Source organism: Myotis daubentonii, chromosome 2 (genome assembly GCF_963259705.1).
Source record: "Myotis daubentonii chromosome 2, mMyoDau2.1, whole genome shotgun sequence".
Classification (NCBI taxonomy): domain Eukaryota; kingdom Metazoa; phylum Chordata; class Mammalia; order Chiroptera; family Vespertilionidae; genus Myotis; species Myotis daubentonii.
This window is the reverse complement of record NC_081841.1, coordinates 27,487,136-27,506,965: the sequence shown is the minus strand read 5'-3', so window position 1 is coordinate 27,506,965 and position 19,830 is coordinate 27,487,136. Positions and strand designations below refer to the sequence as shown.

The 19,830-nt window shown below is 38.2% G+C and overlaps 2 protein-coding genes across 3 annotated transcripts; one reads left to right on the top strand and one right to left on the bottom strand.

Annotated features, from left to right (window-relative positions):
* Nucleotides 1–9: 9 nt before the first annotated feature.
* C2H12orf60 (chromosome 2 C12orf60 homolog) lies at nt 10–5,084 on the bottom strand. Its single transcript, XM_059682281.1, has 2 exons — nt 4,886–5,084; nt 10–2,962 (listed from the first exon to the last, which is right to left on the bottom strand). The coding sequence occupies exon 2, from the start codon at nt 2,936–2,938 to the stop codon at nt 2,210–2,212; it is 729 nt and encodes a 242-aa protein (XP_059538264.1). The 5' UTR covers nt 2,939–2,962; nt 4,886–5,084; the 3' UTR covers nt 10–2,209.
* Nucleotides 5,085–11,424: 6,340 nt separating this feature from the next.
* Nucleotides 11,425–18,271, top strand: SMCO3 (single-pass membrane protein with coiled-coil domains 3). Of its 2 annotated transcripts, none has more exons than XM_059682277.1 (2): nt 11,425–11,950; nt 16,945–18,271. In XM_059682277.1, exon 2 carries the CDS (start codon nt 16,961–16,963, stop codon nt 17,636–17,638), a length of 678 nt encoding a protein of 225 aa, XP_059538260.1. In that variant the 5' UTR covers nt 11,425–11,950; nt 16,945–16,960; the 3' UTR covers nt 17,639–18,271. The 2 variants fall into 2 exon arrangements, with proteins under 2 accessions (XP_059538260.1, XP_059538261.1); XM_059682278.1 differs by lacking the exon at nt 11,425–11,950 and adding an exon at nt 14,067–14,182.
* The last annotated feature ends 1,559 nt before the right edge of the window (nt 18,272–19,830 follow it).

Here is a 19,830-nt window from a genome sequence, read left to right as displayed (position 1 = left end):
CCTTTGAGTGGGCCTGTAACTCAGTATGTTTCTTCTCCATGGACGCAGAGATCGTGCTGGAGTAGAAAATGACACAATCAGAGTTTATGAGATAAATTTGGGACACTTCTTTGGCTTTGGGAATTGTATGGGCCTTTTTTTTTTTTTTTTTTTTGAGTGGAGATTAATACCTCCCTGAGAATGGAGCTAACACAGTAAAGGAAGAGCTAAGAAATGAAAAAAACTGAGTCCGGATGAGAGTGAACAAGACCCGAGATCCAACTGTTCCTGAAATTGCATACTGTAGGCTTTTCATTATATAAATCAATAAACTATATTTTCGCTTAAATAATTTGAATTAAACTTTTTATTTCAAGCAATTGGAGGAGTTATGATGAATATAAGGATACTCCCTTATTTTTATTCTGTAGTCCCATTCATTTCCACGTGGATCCCCCCAGCTGTTGAAACATTCTGAGACACAAACTACAACCAAGAGGAGGGAATGAAACCCAGGACACAGACAGGTTCCAAAAAAGCAGCAAAGTGAGAGCAGCACCTCCCTACTCCCATTTATATATGTGTATTTTTGAGGGGAGAATAGCAAATGAATCAGCTCAAGATTTTCCTCAATATAAGACACCAATTAACGGATATCTATTGCAAATGAACGAGGTTTCAGCTTTGGAGCTGAGACAAAATGCAGAATTCATGTATTAAAATGAATGCTTTTTCCAAGCCCTCTAAACCCTGGAAATAGTCAAAATCTCCTTTACCCTCACCACTGGATACTGTGATGGTCTTATTGTTAGGGAGCAAGGAAAGAATGCCTTAGTTAATTACAGTGGTAATTACAATGACAGCCTTGGCTTTGGAGCTGACAAAAGTGCAACTTTCTTGTCTGGGCTAACAAAAGTGCAACTTTCAAGCAGCCATAAGTAAGGAGGTTATCTTGGTGGAGTGAGTGCATAGAAGACTAAAAAGTACATAGAATACCTTCTTCTTCCCTCTTCATCAAAAGCTCGCAAGTAATTTCTTTCCCTTTCAGTTTCTCATGTTTCAGCCTCTTTTTTAAAATATATTTTTATTGATTTCAGAGAGGAGAGGAAGAAAGAGATAGAAACAACAATGATGAGGGAGAATCACTGATTGGCTGCCTCCTGGATGCCCCACACTGGGGATCAAGCTCATAACCTGAGCATGTGCCCTGACCAGGAATCCAACCCTGACCTCCAGGTTCATAGGTTGATACTCAACCACTGAGCCACACCAGCCAGGCTTTTCTCTTTTTTTTTTTTTAACAGAGTACAGAGACATTTTCTTTTTAAAGGAGAAAATAAGGTTTACATTTTAAATGAGGAAATGTTTAAGAAAATAACTTAAGAATTTTCCCTCAAAAAGAAAATTCCAACAAATAACTAGAGTTAATAATTGTTTTTCTTATTCTCAACAAAGTTCCTGTTAGTTGTCAAGTGAAATAGGGCAATCTTGAGAGCATAAATTCATTTATAACGCACGAGAGCCGAAGACTTTATGGTAGATAAATGGACTTATCTAACTTTTCTTCCCCGCTACAAGCACATCTCAGTGTCATGGTAATTTCATTGTGGAAGATTAGATCATCTCCAATTTTCAGCCTCTAATATAGGCTAATCATAAGATCTCAGTAGGTGACCAATGAAAACAAATCATATACTCTAATGTTATTCATGTAATAAAATTCTATTACTTGTCATAAAAAATATTGATTAGGCCCTGAGGTATATAGAAATTGGTATATGAGTGACAAAAATGCAGAGGGTTGCTTTATATGCTTCCTAATTCTGAACATCGTTTCTGCCAGATTATCTATTGATAATGTTTATATTTACCTGGACTTTGCACTGTAGTAACTAGGAATAGAATTACTAAGAGTGAAAATTAGTTTAAGGTTATTTAGATCATTCTTTAAGATGATGTAAAATGTTTAGAAACATCCTCAACTGTAATATTACATTGATTTTTTTAACAATAAATTGTTTTTAGTAATACCATTTCAAGTGGGCTTTTTAAATTATTTTTATTTGACTAAAGCAAACTTGAAGTAAATTGTTTGCCAAGTGACTACTCTTTGCACCAATGTCCCAGTAGACCACATGTCTGGCATCAGAGATCTAAAAATGTGCTATGAAAACTCACAGGATTTTGAACTCATTTTCTGCCAGAAATTAGCACTTCTGTTGCACTTCTACTAGTCATTGACTTTCTTAACCCCATAAGCACTAACTTCCATCGTCTGTATGGCCTTTTGGAGGATCTCTAAGGTTGGTCTCATATTTTTAACAATTTGCTCCAACTGGTCTGCGGCTGACTCAATGGTATTCTTAGCATTCGCAATTCTTAGTGCATTCTGCAACTTTTTCACTGTGTCTACTGTAGTGGTTGTGGATGGACCTGCCCTTGGGCTTTGCTCAGATGTGGTAGCATCTGATTGCCCTTTCGTGTCTTGTCTATACAAGTCACTTAATTGAAGACTCATGATGGGATGCATCAGCAAGAGTGAAAGAGCAGATTCCAAATTCGCAACGATGTTACCACTACTTATCAGAGAGACAACGAATGGTATATTGCCTTGTGCTACCTTTTGTCTATATGACGACTGCAACTCTTTTGCATTATCCGTAGTCTTCTCAGTGCCCATCACTGCTGCAATCTTGGAAAATAAAGGTTGCTTTTGCACGTTGTCATCCTTGGCCTTCACTACAGATTGCATCTCCCTAAAAATTCTGACCATTTGTTCAAAGACTTCCTTAACATAACTATCTTCTTTCACAGCCATTGTGATGATCTTAGAATTCATACAGCTATTAAACAATTCGGTGAGTGTGTTCGTGAAGGAAGCAAAATCTTGAATGGAAAGAAAGAATGTTTTGGCAGCTTGAACCAGCCTCTCTTCATCCTTTTCTGTCTTTGAAGACATTTCTCCAACAAAAATGTTTCAGCACTGCAAAACAAAGCAGAAATCCAAATTAAAACTAAAAGAATATTTGTTAGCCATAAAAAAAGACACAAAGTATTACCTAAATATGATGATGACTCCCACCAAGGGTTGGAAAGCTACACAAGCTTTAAAACAGAAATGATCCTCTGCTTTAATAAAAATAATACCAAAACTATTAAACCCGAGTAAAAGTGTTCTATTGGATTTAAACCACATATCAAATATTGTGTGCTGAATCCTGAACTGGATGTGTTGCTATATAGTGACACTATTCTCTGGTATTATTCTCAATAAGTATTCAATCTAGTGGAAAAGATTGAATAAAGTATTACAAATTATACAGAGAGGCTATGGTTCTAGTTAAGATAGAGCAAGTGCCTTCCATAACAACCTTTCCTACTGATTACAACTAAAAATCTCAAACTATATAAGGTAACAATGAGATAACTCTGAAAGATGGATAATAGCAGACCACAGAGGTAGAGAATGCAGCATTTCAAAGAAGAGTGAGGCCATTTAATGCAAAATCCCAAAATGTCTGTCCTGTTTAAAAATGTTTCAGTACTTTGATTACAAACTTCCTCTTTTGCTAGAGAGAGCAGTGTTAAGGTCGCTAACCATTGTTCATCATCCTATTATTTATTTATTTATTTATTTATTTATTTATTTATTTATATCTCCTCTAGAATTTTGTTATATCAATCATCTTCTCTTTCTTTTATGCTGTGGACTAAATAGTACCCAAAAAATTCATATGCTAAAGCCTTATCCCTCAGTATGACTATATCTGGAGATAGGGCATATAAGGCAGTAAGATTAAATGAAGACATAAGGGCACAGTTCTGATATGATAGGATTGGTGTTCTTATAAAAGGAAACACCAGAGAGCTCACTCGCTCTCTCAGTCATGTCAGAGTGCAATGAGGTGACTACCTGCAAATCAGGAAGAGAGCCCCCACCAAAAACTAACTGGGGTGACACTTAACGTTAGGTTTCCCAGCCTTCAGAACTGTGAGAAAATAAATTTCTGTTTTATAAGCCACCCAACCCATGGTATTTTGTTATGGCAGCCAACTGGAATCTTCCACCTTCTCACTCTTTATTTTTCCTTCTCCTTTACATACATATTCAGTTTCCTCCTCAATTAAAAAAAAAAAAATTACCCTGACTTCAAGCAACGATGCCATCTCACTCCTTCATTTCTCAAATTTCTCACAAGAGACATTGTAATTTATTCTGTCCCCCATTGTTTTCCTATAAGGCACCAATTACTTCTAACTATCACATCTGTTAGCCTATTTCCAGACCCTTGCCATTTTGAATTTTTGGCATTATTTAAAATTGCTAATTACCTCTTCCTACATCAAAGTTTTTTCTTCCTGGGGCCTCCATGATGTATAACTCTGGTCATTCTATGTCCTAAGCCTTTATTTCCCCCCCGCATAGGCTTGTCTTCCTCCTTACACCACCAATAGCTCTCCAGTCCCCTAAGCCCAGCAAGGCTGTGTCTTTGACCCTCATAATATTCTACACTTTCTCTCTTGGAGATCTCAACTGTCCCCATAGCTTACAAATGCATCTGTATACAGATGACTCCTAAATCTCATAGTGTAGCCTCAGCAGTTCTCCTGATCTCCAGGTCTTCATTTTCAGCTACCTAGTGGTCATCTCTATAGGTGACTATGCCAGTATACTCCATACCATGTATCTAAAAACTGCACTTGTCTCCTCAAAAAACAAACACTTTCCCCCTCTTAATCTATGCTCTATTTTTACTTTATTTTCCATATCAGATCTGTCCCTAAGATTTGTTCATTCTCACTGAACTTATTCTACCTGTCCCCTCCCTGACAGTCCCATAACTACTACTCCAGTTACCTCTCATCTCGAGAGATAACTTAAAAGTGTCACAGTTGGTCTCAATACCTTTAGTCCAGGTGCTACAAATGCAGTTCATAGGCAAAATCCAACCAGTGTTTTTTTAGACCACCACAATGTATGTTCAAACTTCATATCAGTTGCCACATTTGAAAACTGAAAGACAGAAATTTTTATTTCTACTGAGTATTTTAGAAATGAGATGAACTGACAGCATTAAGCCCAGGATCTGAGTTGGAAAAATTACCCAGAGTGGTAGTTGTCCTCTTTAGACTAGACATTCACCCTCTACACCCTTTTGTCTTACACTAAGTGTTTCAAGTACTTACATATCTTGTCCAGCCACTGTATGCATTGGAGTTGCTGACCAATGTTTACTGCTCATACCAACTAATTCAGTTTATATAAAGTGACTTTTCTGAAATCTAAACCACCTAATGTTATTGTTATGGGTTGGCTCAGCGAGATAGACCACCGACTCAGAATTTAAATTTAAGAGCCTTTTTTAAGCTGGCCAGCTGACCACAGTCCCAGCACTCTGCCGAAGCAGAGGCTGAACTGCAGTCCAGACTACAGGAGTTACATTTTATTATTAAATTCTGTGGAGGCCCAGAGAAAAATGTGTCTTTCAAATTCTGGGCCCCCAGTATGGAGGAAACTCTCTTTATTTATACTTTTTCCAGTCTTTTGTCTCCCAAATTTGGAATGAGACTTCCGGGCCTCCTGAGAAAGAAAGCCTACGTGCTGGGAAGGGGCCATGAGACCACATCTCAAGGCCTGGCCTGATGTCAGCACCTTCCTATCTATGTGTTTTAGGAACAGACAGCACAGCATGACCCGTCTGGCCAAAGTGCCAGATATGCAGCCCAGTACATTCCCCACTGGTTTTATGTACATGAGTCAAATCATTGACTCTTTTGGGTCATTGTTGGGGAGGGACCCCTGAGGACTATAAGTCTTTGCTGAATAAAGTCAGTGGGCCTGTTTAAGGGCCAGGAGTAATCTCCAGAGGGTCCGAAGAGTCCTGGACTTTTCATTTTGCCTGGGCTGTCTTAAGCAGGGTGTGATGAAGCCACATCAGGATCCTGTCGACCTTGACTTCTTTAGGAATGGTCCTTTCCAGGTCGGAGTTAGTCCTTGGGTGGCAAATTTCTTTACCCAAACAGAGTCACCAGGTTGGAAGGGATGAACCAGATACTGGCAGGACATCTCGGACATGCTTCTGGTCTGCTTTCCGGGTAGACTGAAAAGCCTGAAAGAACCTGAGTAAAGATTAGTTGTGGATTTCAGGTTTTCTAGATTGGGTTTCCATGTAAGCCGGTAAGGTGGGTAGGTCAGGGTCTGGAAGAGTCACTAGAATCTGTAAAGGCCCCACTGGTTTTAGGGCAGCCTCCCGGGCTGCTTGTCTGCAGCCTAGTTCCCTCTTGCTTCTGGGGAGTCAGTGCCAGTTGGCCTATCATCCTTGCTCTGCTTATGTCTGTCTAACTGCCTACTATATTACCTCAAGGATCCTGGCTCTGAATTCTTTCAGGGAAAATGGGCGTTGAATTCTCCTCTGTAGCTGCTTCGTGCTGAGGAGGGACAGAAGTTTCTCTCAGAGCCAAGAGATCCTTGCTATCTGTCAGAGGGATGATGAGGCCTGGGCTTGTGACCTGGCAGAGACAAACTGTAACAAATGGTCTGGTGGGAGGGAAAGAAAACATTTCTGTTTTAATAACCTCCATTGAAATAGAGTTTTTCTCCTTAATATTATCCCTCTGTTTATTAAAATACTAACTTATTTACTGTATTCAATTTGGCCTGATTGTTTGCATAAACACAACAAGAATGGTAACCGACTACCTTTGCTGGAATCTTATGATTGAGTCTTAATGTGCCCCATAGGGCTAGGAAGCCAAGCCATCCAGCCGCCTGCCTGCCTGCAGTATCTGTTGCCCATTGTCCTTGCTTCAAGGCCCATCTCAGTAGCCCTCCTACTCGTCGTGGCCCAGAGTGCGTGGGGGGTTCCTTGCTCCCCTTCTACTCTGACCAACCGCCAGTGATGGTAGGGCATGGGCCTGATGCTCCAGCGCCAGCTATTTTCAGGGCTCCCAAGCAGGATACCAGGCTTTTTCTTGTGGCACTCTTATTGGCTCCAAGTCTTCAGAGCTCAGACAGGGCTCTTTAAAACATGATACTCCAGTCAAAGTTTCCGGTCAGTAAAACCACTATTGGAAACCGGTCTTATTGATTTCATGCAAAGAAATGTATTGCCATGACTTATTAAGCATTGCCAGATTTCAGAGGAATTATATAAGGAGAAAAACATACTGATCTGCCTTAAGATCTTCTGATTTTCCTTGCCAGTCCTTTTTATGGACCCTCCAGAGTTATAACAAAACAGTAATTTAGATTTCTTTTATCAGTCCCCCCTAAGTACTTTGGCATAACTATTTACCCTCTGTTTAGGGAGGCAGAATGTAAATTATTTACTCTCTCTGGCTTACTGGCCTGTACCATTTGATTAATTTCTTTTCAACATTTCTCTTCTCCATCTTATCACATACACAACCTTTATAAATTTCATAATTTCAAATTAGCCTTTAAACCTTCTTTCTATGTCCTTTAAAAATGCATAACCATGCCTCAGACCTTCTACTCAGTAATCCCTTATTCTTAGAAACCTCAATCCTTTAATGATTACTATAAAGTAAACAGCCAGTATTTCTTAGATTACTAAGAGCAGGTGCTTCCTTCCCTATGCAATTTCAAGTATACTGTATCAGTCTAATTTAGTATTGGAAGGGTTAAAGAGAAAAAAACGGGGCAGAGAGAAACTTACTGTGCTTAGTAGAAGCTTTTGGCCTTGAGTTCAGCAGATAAGTAAAAATCAACAAAACTTCTGTTCTGCTTTCCCTGCTGATTCTCCCCCCCCCTTTTCTGCATTAACTATTTACTCTGTCCTTAGCTGCTCTCCCTCCTAGATTTTTCCTTCTTTAAGCCCCAGAGGCTCAAATCCCTCTCCTCCTCTACTATTTTTTATCTCTCTGCCTCCACCCTAAGGCTCCTCCATCTCAGTAGGCCGAGAGCTTACTACCCTATCTAGCGAATCCTATCACCACTACCCCATCTCATACCCGCTCCAGAGCAGTTTTCAGCTCTCTTCCTCCCCCAGTTAGAGCAGATGCTGTCCCTGACAGAGACCTACTGTAAATCTATCAGGAAGGGCAGGCAAGTCACAGGTCTCAGCACCACATGATAAAAATCCAGCAGTCCCTCTCCCTCACCCTACACAGGCCATGAGAAAATGTACTAATCTTAACCTAACAAGCCTTTGTTTAAACTTCTTTGGGTTGCAACCTTATACCTTTAAATTAACTCTAGACTTCTAAAATTTCAACCTAACACAGCAAAATCATACATCAGAGCAAAGCAATTAAAAGTTCTCTACTTTCTTCCCCTTAAAGCAGGGTTTGTCCTATCTTTAAACAAACAACAGAAAGAGATAACAAATACTCTCATGTGTACAACCAGACAGCACAAAGTAGCTTTCGCTTCACATAGACTCTCACATTTACATTCATACACCAGACAGTCCAAGTTTTTGACTTCTACCAAATGTTTACTCAGAGTTTAAGCAATCCAACTAATTCCTGACTAATTGCCTAAGGGAGCTCTATGGCTTCCCGGGAGGTAATCAAGCTCCCCTTCCACTCACCCGGAGTGGGCCTGACTGATAGGGGGTTAATGAAGATGACTGACCCTATCCCTTTTTGACAAAGACAAAGACAACAAAGAACAAAGACAAAACAAACACCAGACAACAAACTCGGTGCAGCCTACAGCCGCACAAAACAGAGACCCCGGCCACCATCGTGGCCACGGGTCAGGACCAGGATTTCCGCTGCGTCCAGCCCTCCGTATAGGTCCTTCTGTGGGACGTCCCAATTCCTGTTTAACGACCGGTCCTTACCTCTCTCGAGAGTCCAGGTGGCTCAGTTTCTGAATTGAAAGTTTTGGGTGGAGTCTCCTCCTTGGTAGTCGTTCTCCACAGGTGTGGGGTATCTCACTGAGTGCCTGGCGACAAGTGAGGGAGAGCCTCCTGCCTTGAATAGAGGGTCCCTCTCCTCCCTACCAGGTATCTCGCTGGGGCCTCCAAATGTTATGGGTTGGCTCAGCGAGATAGACCACCGACTCAGAATTTAAATTTAAGAGCCTTTATTAAGCTGGCCAGCTGACCACAGTCCCAGCACTCTGCCGAAGCAGAGGCTGAACTGCAGTCCAGACTACAGGAGTTACATTTTATTATTAAATTCTGTGGAGGCCCAGAGAAAAATGTGTCTTTCAAATTCTGGGCCCCCAGTATGGAGGACACTCTCTTTATTTATACTTTTTCCAGTCTTTTGTCTCCCAAATTTGGAATGAGACTTCCGGGCCTTCTGAGAAAGAAGGCCTACGTGCTGGGAAGGGGCCATGAGACCATATTCTCAAGGCCTGGCCTGATGTCAGCATCTTCCTATCTATGTGTTTTAGGAACAGACAGCACAGCATGACCCGTCTGGCCAAAGTGCCAGATATGCAGCCCAGTACATTATCTCACAATTAAAAACCTTTAATGGTTCAATATTGCCTAAAGAATAAAATAAATCTACTTGCCTTCCCTTCACAGCTTTCATATATACCTTGTACCACCAGTATAGTAGATTTTTCCCCCTGAAAATGCTCGACAGTTTTTTATGCATCTCCTTAGCATACCCTGTACCCTGCCGGGAGCCGGTCCATCCTTGCTGCTTGACACAGTCGCTGCAGGGAAGAAACATCTGCACAGCATATGTTTCAAGGGACCTGGCGTATATGGCATACTGTTCTTAATATGTTTGCTCACCTTCTTGGCGCTATGTGTTTTAACCAAGGTCACCTCTCCGAGAAAGGTTGTTTCCCCAGGTAGGGATTTTCCCCTGAAGTTAGGGAGGAAATAAAACCCCTTAAGTAAATGCCAGGCGGGTAGTTAATCACTTTAACTACGAACAATCACGCTTAAGCTACATAATCTTTACTCCCTGGAATGGAGATAAGAAACGCCCTAACCTTTGGAATAGAGATTGATAGGATTGGAATCAACTGGTATAAATACAGATGTAACAAGACAACAGGACACAGAACCTAGAGACAGAACCTAGCGAGAGAGCATGGCAAAAGATCCTGGACAGAACCTGGCTACAGAACTTGGCTGGAGAACCTAGACCAGGGGTGGGCAAACTTTTTGACTCGAAGGCCACAATGGGTTCTTAAACTGGACCAGAGGGCCGGAACAAAAGCATGGATGGAGTGTTTTTGTGAACTAATATAAATTCAAAGTAAACATCATTACATAAAAGGGTATGGTCTTCTTTTTTTTTTAGTTTTATTCATTTCAAACGGGCCAGATCCAGCCCGCGAGCCGTAGTTTGCCCACGGCTGACCTAGACAGAACCTGGTGACCGAACCTGGCTGGAGAACCTAGCGAGAGAACATGGAAAAAGAACCTGGCAAGAGAACCTAGACAGAACTTGGCTGGAGATCCTGGCTAGAGATCCTGGCTAGGCTGCTGATCAACTGAACGCTGCCTCCGTGTCCTTCCTTCTTCGCTGACTCCGTCCACACCTTTGAGGACCCCTGGACCTGTTGGGGCTGGACCCCAGCAGTACCCATCTCCATACCCCAGCTCCTACACACCTGTGGAAATCCTGCTTATCCTTCCATATCGAGTTCAGACTCAATGACTACATCTGCTTTTTGCTTTTTTCACCATGCCCCTACCTGGTGGGGCCCTAGGATACATCCACTACAAATTGACCCATTGGAATAAAAATAAAATAATATCTCACTTAGTCCTTCCTTAGGACTATAATAGGCAGCACCCTTAGATTTTATGTCTCCTAGCTAGCATCTTGGTTCTTTTCCCTCCAACCACCCAATAACAGAAATTATTGTTAATATAAGAAGAGCTTCCATTTAGTAAGCTTTTGCCATAGATCAGACACTATGCCAACTGCTTCACATACATTATCTAAAACATTATCTCATTCAATCCTTATAACAATCCATAAATTATGTACTCATACTCACGTTACACCAACGAAAATATTTAGAGAGAGTGACTTTCCCAAGGATACTTGGTTAGGAAGTGGCACTTTGGGTACACAAAATCAGGACTTTTTCAAAAGCCTGCAGTCTCTCCACAAAATTACACTGGGCTGAGTGATTCTCCTGCTTCAGGAGAAATAAATGGGGAATCCAGAAGAAGATGGAAGACTCTGATCTAAACTTTAAGCTAAAAGAGTCAAGGTTTTTATATTGCTATGACCAGGGGTCCTCAAACCATTTAAACAGGGGGCCAGTTCACTGTCCCTCAGACCATTAGAGGGCCAGACTATAGTTTTAAAAAAAACTATGAACAAATTCCTATGCACACTGCACACATCTTATTTTAAAGTAAAAAAACAAAATGGGAACAAATACAATATTTGTATTTGCATGTGGCCCGCGGGCTGTAGTTTGAGGACCCCTGGTTAAGACATTCACCAAGATAACAAGAAAGATAGTGATAAACGTTAGAGGAATTAATAGCACACCAAAAAATTCATATTTGGCTGGAAATATATTTGAATTTATACCTCTTAGGAACCTAAACAAAGCAGTCAGCAACAGATGGAGGTACAAATGCAACAGAATTAAAGGAAACATAATACCTAGACTAGCTGACAAGATGAAATCCCAAAATCTGAGCACTGCAATCAAAGAGCCATCGACTCTACTGAATTGAATTAGTTCAGTTACATAGCCCTTTTCAAGAATAAAAAGTCTATTAAAGAACATAAAATTAAATAAGTTTTACCATATTATTAGTCTTTCAAATTATAATTACTTGACATATACTACTTTTATATTAATATAAGAAATAGAAGAATTCTGGGAACTAAGTCATGTAAAAATAGTCCATAAACCAGACAGGCAGAGGGACCCAGCAGAGACGAGCAAAGCCTGCAAGTCATCACATTCCATCAGAAACATCCAGTTGAAACCAAATGAAACAGCACTTCAACAACACTACTAAACAACTGCTGCGACTACTGAACTCAGAAACACGGCAAGGTAAGCAATCTGGGTGTTTCTAATATTGTTCCTCAATATTATAGGCAATTTGAAATAACATGTCAGTCCTAAATCCTAGCCATCAATATAATAAAGTAACAAAACAACTTTGTTTTCAGAGGATATCATGGCATGTTCCTTGTGATTATTTATTTCTCTGAAAATACTGGAGAAAGAATAAAATTCATAGCTTATATAACTGATTGTCAGAGAAGACAAAGTGGTGAAGAAATCCATTTTAGAAAGGATGAAGGATGAAATGACACCTGTGTCACTGTGTGTTCACATGAATTGTTAAATGTCCTTTTATGTCACGAATCACATCAGAAATTAATTTATCTCTTTAAATTTCTATACTATTTGACAGTCAGTGTACTACTCTTATTCACAAAAGTATCCTCAGGAATTTTTATTTGAATATGTGATAATCAATAGATTTTATTTTGTAAGGTAGTTCCTTTCCTGTAAAAGCTAAAACAATTGCATAATATCACTAAATAAACTCTAACTTTTAGATACAATCATCGAAATATTTCTACCACTTCTTATATGCTTTTGAATGTTTACTTCTCAAGTCAATAAAATTGGCATGGATTCAATAAGAATCCATCTGAATGAATCTAGTCTTTGTTTCCACTCCAAATGCAAATCACTGGCGTTCCCAAATGTATTTCTTTTTTTTACAAAATAACAAATTAAAATACATGTGATTTCCAAACTCTGTTTTAGCAACAGAGCACTCATCAAATACAATTTTGCCCACCCACAACACAAACACTGCAACACAAAAAAGCACAGTTGCTTCAGCATAGGCTGGGGTGAAATGGGCAGCCAGACACCAAGCGCTCCCCCTACTGGCTAGTAATTCCCCATCAGACTGTCTGGGCTAGTATCTATTTCAAGAGTCACTATAATCAAGTACAGATAAAACAGCACAAATTCTGCTGTGCAAAGTAGATAGTAACAGTCCAGAGTGAATTTTTCAGTGATAGGGAGCCCTATCATGCGATAACAAATAATGTAAAAGTTTAAATTTACCATACAAAAGGTGCAGGTAATCAGCAGACCACTTAGCTACCTGCTAGTACCAATCTTTAAAAGTCATTTTTAAATTACTTTAAAATAATTTTTTAAAGAGTGAATTTTAAAAGGTCATATTTAAAAGGTGATCCAGGAAAAATTAATAAGATAGAGGAAAATATATGGTTCAGAACTACTTTTAGGTACAGTACTATATATTCTTAATAAGACATCACTTAGCCATGCCCAATACCTAGGATCTCTCAGAAGTGTGACTCCAATTAATTGAAGGGCTTTTGTTTTGCTGAGTGAAGTAAGCAATTTGAGCATCAGAGCTAAATTGTCATGGCCAGTAGTGGAAACGCAATGCATTACCAACGGTGGTTTTCCATGTGGTAGATAACCTGACCTCTAAATAACAAGCATGTATTTATCAGTAACAAACTGAGAGGGTGCAAATTGTTAATCATCTTTGGATGACTGAATGTCTCCATATTGACTCAGTATCAATGCATACTAAAGAGTGACTTGTTTAACATTTTGAATTTGCACAAGTCAAGCACCACCTCTACCTACAATTTTGAATGGAATATTACTTTCAAGATGACAGGTAATTTTACCATCTTAACACATTGCGGATTAGTAGTTTTACTGCTAGCTTTACCCAGTGGCCAGGTAAGTTTCTATTGAACGAGTACAGAAAAAAAAACGTTTTACATAAATGTTAAAGGCACGCTTTAAAATTAAATACCAATTGCATTTTGAAGTTATTACGTTCTTACAAGCTAATATCTTTTTAAAGTATGATACTTCGTAAAACACTGTGTAACATGAACGAGAATTCTCGTGATCCGTCCGCAATGTGTTAACTAGAATTTCCATAAAGCAAGAACCATGTCTTTTTCATTTTTGTGTGCTCAACAGAGCCTAGCATCCCACCTTATACATAGTAAAGTGCTACTCAATTAGATAAATTGTTACTGAATTATTGAATTACTCCCTTCATCGGGCTCTTCAAATTTCACCTAAGAAATAATTCATTAGTTTCACCTTCAAACCCCACCTCTCCTCCATCTAATTCTCTAGCATTTATTTCACTGTTGGGACAGAACTAATCTTGTGTGGTCAATACTGGAGCAGGTATAGGAGCAGGCGAGCTGAAGATAAGGAACCCTCCCAAAGCCTTTCCCCAAGAAGAAAAGAGCTAGGAAGGTAAGCCAGACTTAGAAAAATAAAAGTCCTTTTCTATTAGATCTGAAAAATAATTTTCAGCACTTCTTGATGTCTCTTACTCAAACTTGTTATTGGCACAAAATTATGAATTGGTGCCTGGATCATCTGGGTATAAAAGTTCACGTGCAAGGGAGTCAGTATGTAAATAAAATATTACTTTTGCAGTTGAAAAAATATTGTGTCTTTGGTTGCTGGTAAGATTGAACTTTCCTCATCAGTTAGCTACTATAGGATTTACTGTCTGTTCAGTTGTTTGCTAATTTAGGTATCAGATTATTACTTTATTAATAACATTCTTTAAAAATTAATATTTAATTTTTCTTGTATTTTCAGTTTGCTTTTAGTTGCTTTTACATGGTTATCTTTGTTAATCAAATTTTTGTCTTTTTTCAATGTTTTTAAGTTTATAAAGTCTTTTATATTGACATTTGAAAATTATCCATTTTCTTCTATTTTATTAGTTGATTTTTTACATATATTATGCTAATAACATTTTTAAATCACCTTTAACCCCTAAAACTACCCCATTATGTCAGAATAATTTATGAAATAATAATCTCAATTACCACCAATCTAAGATACTAAATTTATCATATATTACATCAAATGTATAGAAGGGTCTGCTTTGAGGACTATTTTGTTCCACAATTCCATCTACTCTTTCACCTGTACAACACTGGTTAATTGTATTTTGAGTGTTTTAATATTTGAGAAGGAAAAAGTCCCATCATTATTTTTCCTGAAAAGATTAGTCTCACCTATTCAGTCTTTTGGATATATTTTATGATTAATTTGTTAAGAGTGTGCTAAAATAATTAATTTGTTAAGAAGAAATTGATCACTTGGAAGCATTTGACCTCCCATCCCAGAGGAAAATTCGTTTCTCCATTTGTTTACCTTGGGGCAAGTCGAACCACACACCTTTTCTGGAAGTTAGGGCTTCAGATAGTGGCATATGGTAGTTGTTAGATATATTTCTACTTTTTCAAGGTAAGAAAAACTCCTCTCAACTAAATATCTGAATAGGGATGTAGTTGGTGATCTTCTGAATTCAAAGTCAGAAAGTAGAGTTTTCATTTCATGATAAGATCTGAAAACTAAGACACCCCCCAAAAAAACGTTTAATGGAAAATTCCTAGAAGAAAAAAGAGAAATCAAAGTTCAAATTTATAGTTACAATTTCTGTTTACAACCAGATGGTGAATTTGGGGACTATTTAATAGACCCTCAGCAAACAATTTCTTTAAATGGATATTTTCTAGGCACTGTCTTGGAGAAGTTTGTGTCGTGTGTGTGTGTGTGTTTTACTGGATCTGAATCAAAGATAAAAATGAATTTTTGACCATGATAAAGTTTATGCCACCAGGGGGTATCAGTGCATTTTTCTAAATTTAACAGCTTAGGTAATTGTGTTCCTTATCCATTTTTTAAATATCTTCCCCTCTCCATTTCCAAGTTATATTTTTATGACTTCATGTTTCCTTTCTTGAGAGAAAAATACCTCACGTCCTTCATCCCATACTTCTCAGGTTGCCCTATCTAGCCTAAAAACCATGGTCCTAAAGGAGGGCCCAAGATACTATCTACTCAAAGAAAGAATGTGCCAGATACCACACAGATATACAGAACTCCATTTTCTCTTTCTTTTCTTCCAAGAGTTTAAGTGAAAAATAAAAATGACATAGCAATCCTACTCAAGGTATGCACATTGAGTAATGGTCTTCACCAGGCTCAAGCTGTTAGACAAATAACTCATAAGAACATGCTTATTCCTTTTTTCTCTTCATGGTACTCTGAGCCAGAAGTGCAAACATAAGAAGGCTCCTACCAGACTTATTCTATTCATTCTATGGTATGCTTTCCTACTTATTCCTTAATACTTCCATGGAATGGCATTATCTTCTTTCAGTAACTCTAACTTATCTTGATAATGGCCAACCACAATATAGATTCTAAATAATTTATTTTATAAGCTTTGAAAATAGAGAATCAGAGAGATAGTCATAACTGCTGTCCCCTGCACCATGTCTTTAATCCTCAAGTGAGACTGTAATGAAAGGAATCTTGAATCTATACTCTCATCACATGGATTTTTTGTAAAGGTCTATTATATTTGCCTTTCAATGTCCTTTAGGTTTAGAGAAATTGCCTGTAAAGTTATATAAAGTGGTTTGAATATTGTAAATTAAGATAACAGAGTATATAAACAAAATTATATATTAATAGCCCTGTAAACTCAGAGATCTTAATATTCTTCTGGCCCTATTAATTTAACTCCAAATACTGTGGAAATCAACCCAATAGGTCTATTCAGTGTGGTGACTAGAGGTTGGAGAAATAAAGGAGCTAACCATTAGCTCTGGTTATCAAGAACTAACCATTTCAAACCACAGTGTTTCAAATATGTTATTAAATATTACTTGAAAATAATCACATTTATTTATTAATAATCAGATGCCTCATAAACATAAATATTTCCTATCTAGGACTTCCCCTCACCACAAAATGTAATTCCTAATGCATCCATAGGTTGTATTCTGTTACCTGTGTTTCCATACACTGACTTCAAGTTTCATAAAAATAATTATTTTGAAGAACCTGTTGAGTTTCCTGAGGAATTCCTTACATAGCATATTGCTACTTTGCTTTTCATGAAATAAAAGATTTCCTGGTCAAATCTATGCAAACAGCAAATATCCTTTAAAGATTTTTAGTGAAAAATTCACCATTTTATTTTTCAGAGATCATATTTGAAATATGGCTGAGAGTGACCTCCTCTACCCAGAGAACCCAAGGAGGCGGGAAGAAGTACGCCATCTTCACCAACAGCTCCTTGACTGCTTATCGGACAGCTTCCGTGCCACCAATGAGCTGATTGGAGTTTTAAATATGCATTTGGGGTGCAGGCTGGCCTCCATTGAGATGAACAGAAATGGGACCATCAAAGAAAACTGTGATACCATTATCCAAGCCGTGATGGAAATCCAAAAGGAACTGCAAAAGGTTGATGAAGCACTAAAAGATAAACTAGAGCCAACCCTTTATAGAAAACTTCAGGATATTAAGGAAAGGGAAACAGAGAAAATTGCAATCGTACAAAAGGTTATTTCAGTCATCCTGGGAGAAGCCACTTCTGCAGCCAGTGCAGTGGCTGTTAAACTCGTGAGCTCAAATGTCACAACTGGCATAATTAACAAGTTGGTCACTGTGTTAGCTCAAATTGGTGCTTCTCTCCTTGGTAGCATAGGAGTTGCTGTTCTTGGCCTTGGCATAGATATGGTCTTCCGTGCCATCCTAGGAGCAGTGGAGAAAACGCAGCTACAAGCAGCCATCAAAAGTTATGAGAAGCATCTGGTGGAATTCAAGTCAGCCTCAGAAAAATATCATCATGCCATTACTGAGGTCACTAACACAGTGAAACACCAAATGAAATAAACAGCCACCTTATTTGCCACTGGAATATTTTCTGCTTCTCTTTCAATAATAGTGTTTGGTTTCTTGGATTAGCTTCATTTTCCATAAGCTTCCAACATAGACATAAATATCATAACAGATTGGGAAGATTCCTTGAGTTTTGCATCAGTAACAAATGTCTGGACCAGTTGGTGCTAAACCGTGGGAGAGAATCCCAGGATTCTTCTAACTCTCCTCTACCAGCTCAATATTAGGGTACATGCTAATGTAGAGTAGCAGGTGTAGGGGTTGCCTTTTCCTTTCTAATATCAAGTAAAAATCTTTAAAATGTACATTGAATGCAAAAGTTTTTATTCCTAACACTTCACACATCATTTAGTTCTAAAAGGACATACTTTGTAATTTCTGCCTGGATACAAATCCTGGGCCTTTGAATGTAATAGAAAACACTACCATAATTTCAACCATCAGTTTAAATCCAATTTTCTGTAAACTGGAAAAGACTGGAATATGGTTTGTAACGTCTTACTTCTATGATGAAAAGAGTCATGGTTCTGTAAACTTCTAAATTAAACACTATAATCTGAATGGACTTTTTAATGGATAAAAATTTAAAACTAAAAAAAAAATAAAGGTTTTGTTTCTATAAGTATAATCAACCCTGATCAACTGTTGTATGATAATTAAATATCCCTCAAGTGAAATGTTTGAACACTCTGGAACTTTTTTTTAAATCCAAGATACACCTGCATATAATGCATTCAGAGTGCAGGAGAGGAAGTAGCAATACTTTCAAGAATTTGTCATTCAGCCCTGGCTGGTTTGGCTCAGTGGATAGAGTGTCAGCTTGCAGACTGACAGGTCCCAGGTTCAATCCCGTCAAGGGCATATGCCGGGGTTGCAGGCTCAATCCCCAAAAGGAGGCGTGCAGGAGGCAGCCCATCAATTATTATTTCTCATCATTGAGCTTTTTCTCTCTCTCTCCCTCTCCCTTCCTCTCTGAAATCAATAAAAATGTATTTTTTTTAATATATTTTATTGATTTTTTACAGAGAGGAAGGGAGAGATATAGAGAGTTAGAAACATCGATGAGAGAGAAACATCGATCAGCTGCCTCCTGCACATCTCCCACTGGGGATATGCCCGCAACCCAGGTACATGCCCTTGACCGGAATCGAACCTGGGACCTTTCAGTCCGCAGGCCGACGCTCTATCCACTGAGCCAAACCGGTTTCGGCAATAAAAATGTATTTTAAAAGAAAAAGAATTTGTCATTCAAAGGAAAATCCTAATTGATCTTTTGAGTTTTCAGAAAAAAAAAAAAATATTTCACTTTCAATGCTAGCAGAATGGAGGAAGTTGCCCTTGCTATGTAAAGCTTTGGGTAGCCCCTTTCATTAATTACATTAATTTCAGAGATATCCAGAGGCTATGAAGGCCTAATGGTTCAGTTAAATTTCTGCAGATGAAAATGTTTTCTAAATCCTGCACCAACTAATAATTTCCCATTGAGACTCTTAGATTATACTTACAAAATTATTAATAAGCTATTGATGCAAGAATGTTTGTTATAGTTGATTCTTGCATCCAAATTCAAGAAATGTCTTGAAATTTAAAAGCCTCAGCGTATCTCAAAAAGTAAAAGCTAGATGAAATACATTAATTTTTCAAAAATATTCATTTTCTCTTCTATCATTGATTTTTAATATTAGTTCAAAAATATCACACTTCAGTTCACCTTCAATAGTAAATATTTGTGTTGCTTATTACCTGGTTTATAAGCTATAAACTACAAGATCGTTTTACTGTTCTTTCTGAGACTCAAGTCAGTCTAAAACCAAATCAAGAATTTCCTAAAACGAAGGTCAGTTCAGATAAAGGACCAATCTTAAACAGCTAAGTGCACATTTAAATATTCTACTACACATTAACATCTCCACCAGTATTTTAGAATATTGATAACGGATTGTCGGAATTGACCTATACCTAACATTTTCCTATAAGGAATACTCAGATTAAGATCCGAAATAAACAAGTGTATTCTTTAAGGGGAGAATTTTTTTAAAGTATTTAAAATTACCTTTAAGAGGAAATGACAGAGGAGGAGTCCTAGAGAAAGAGCGGATGGAAGAGAAAGAAAGAACCTTCGAACACTACAACTAAGGGAATAATCGCCTACGTGTAGTGACATCACACAGGATTGGGGGCTGGTG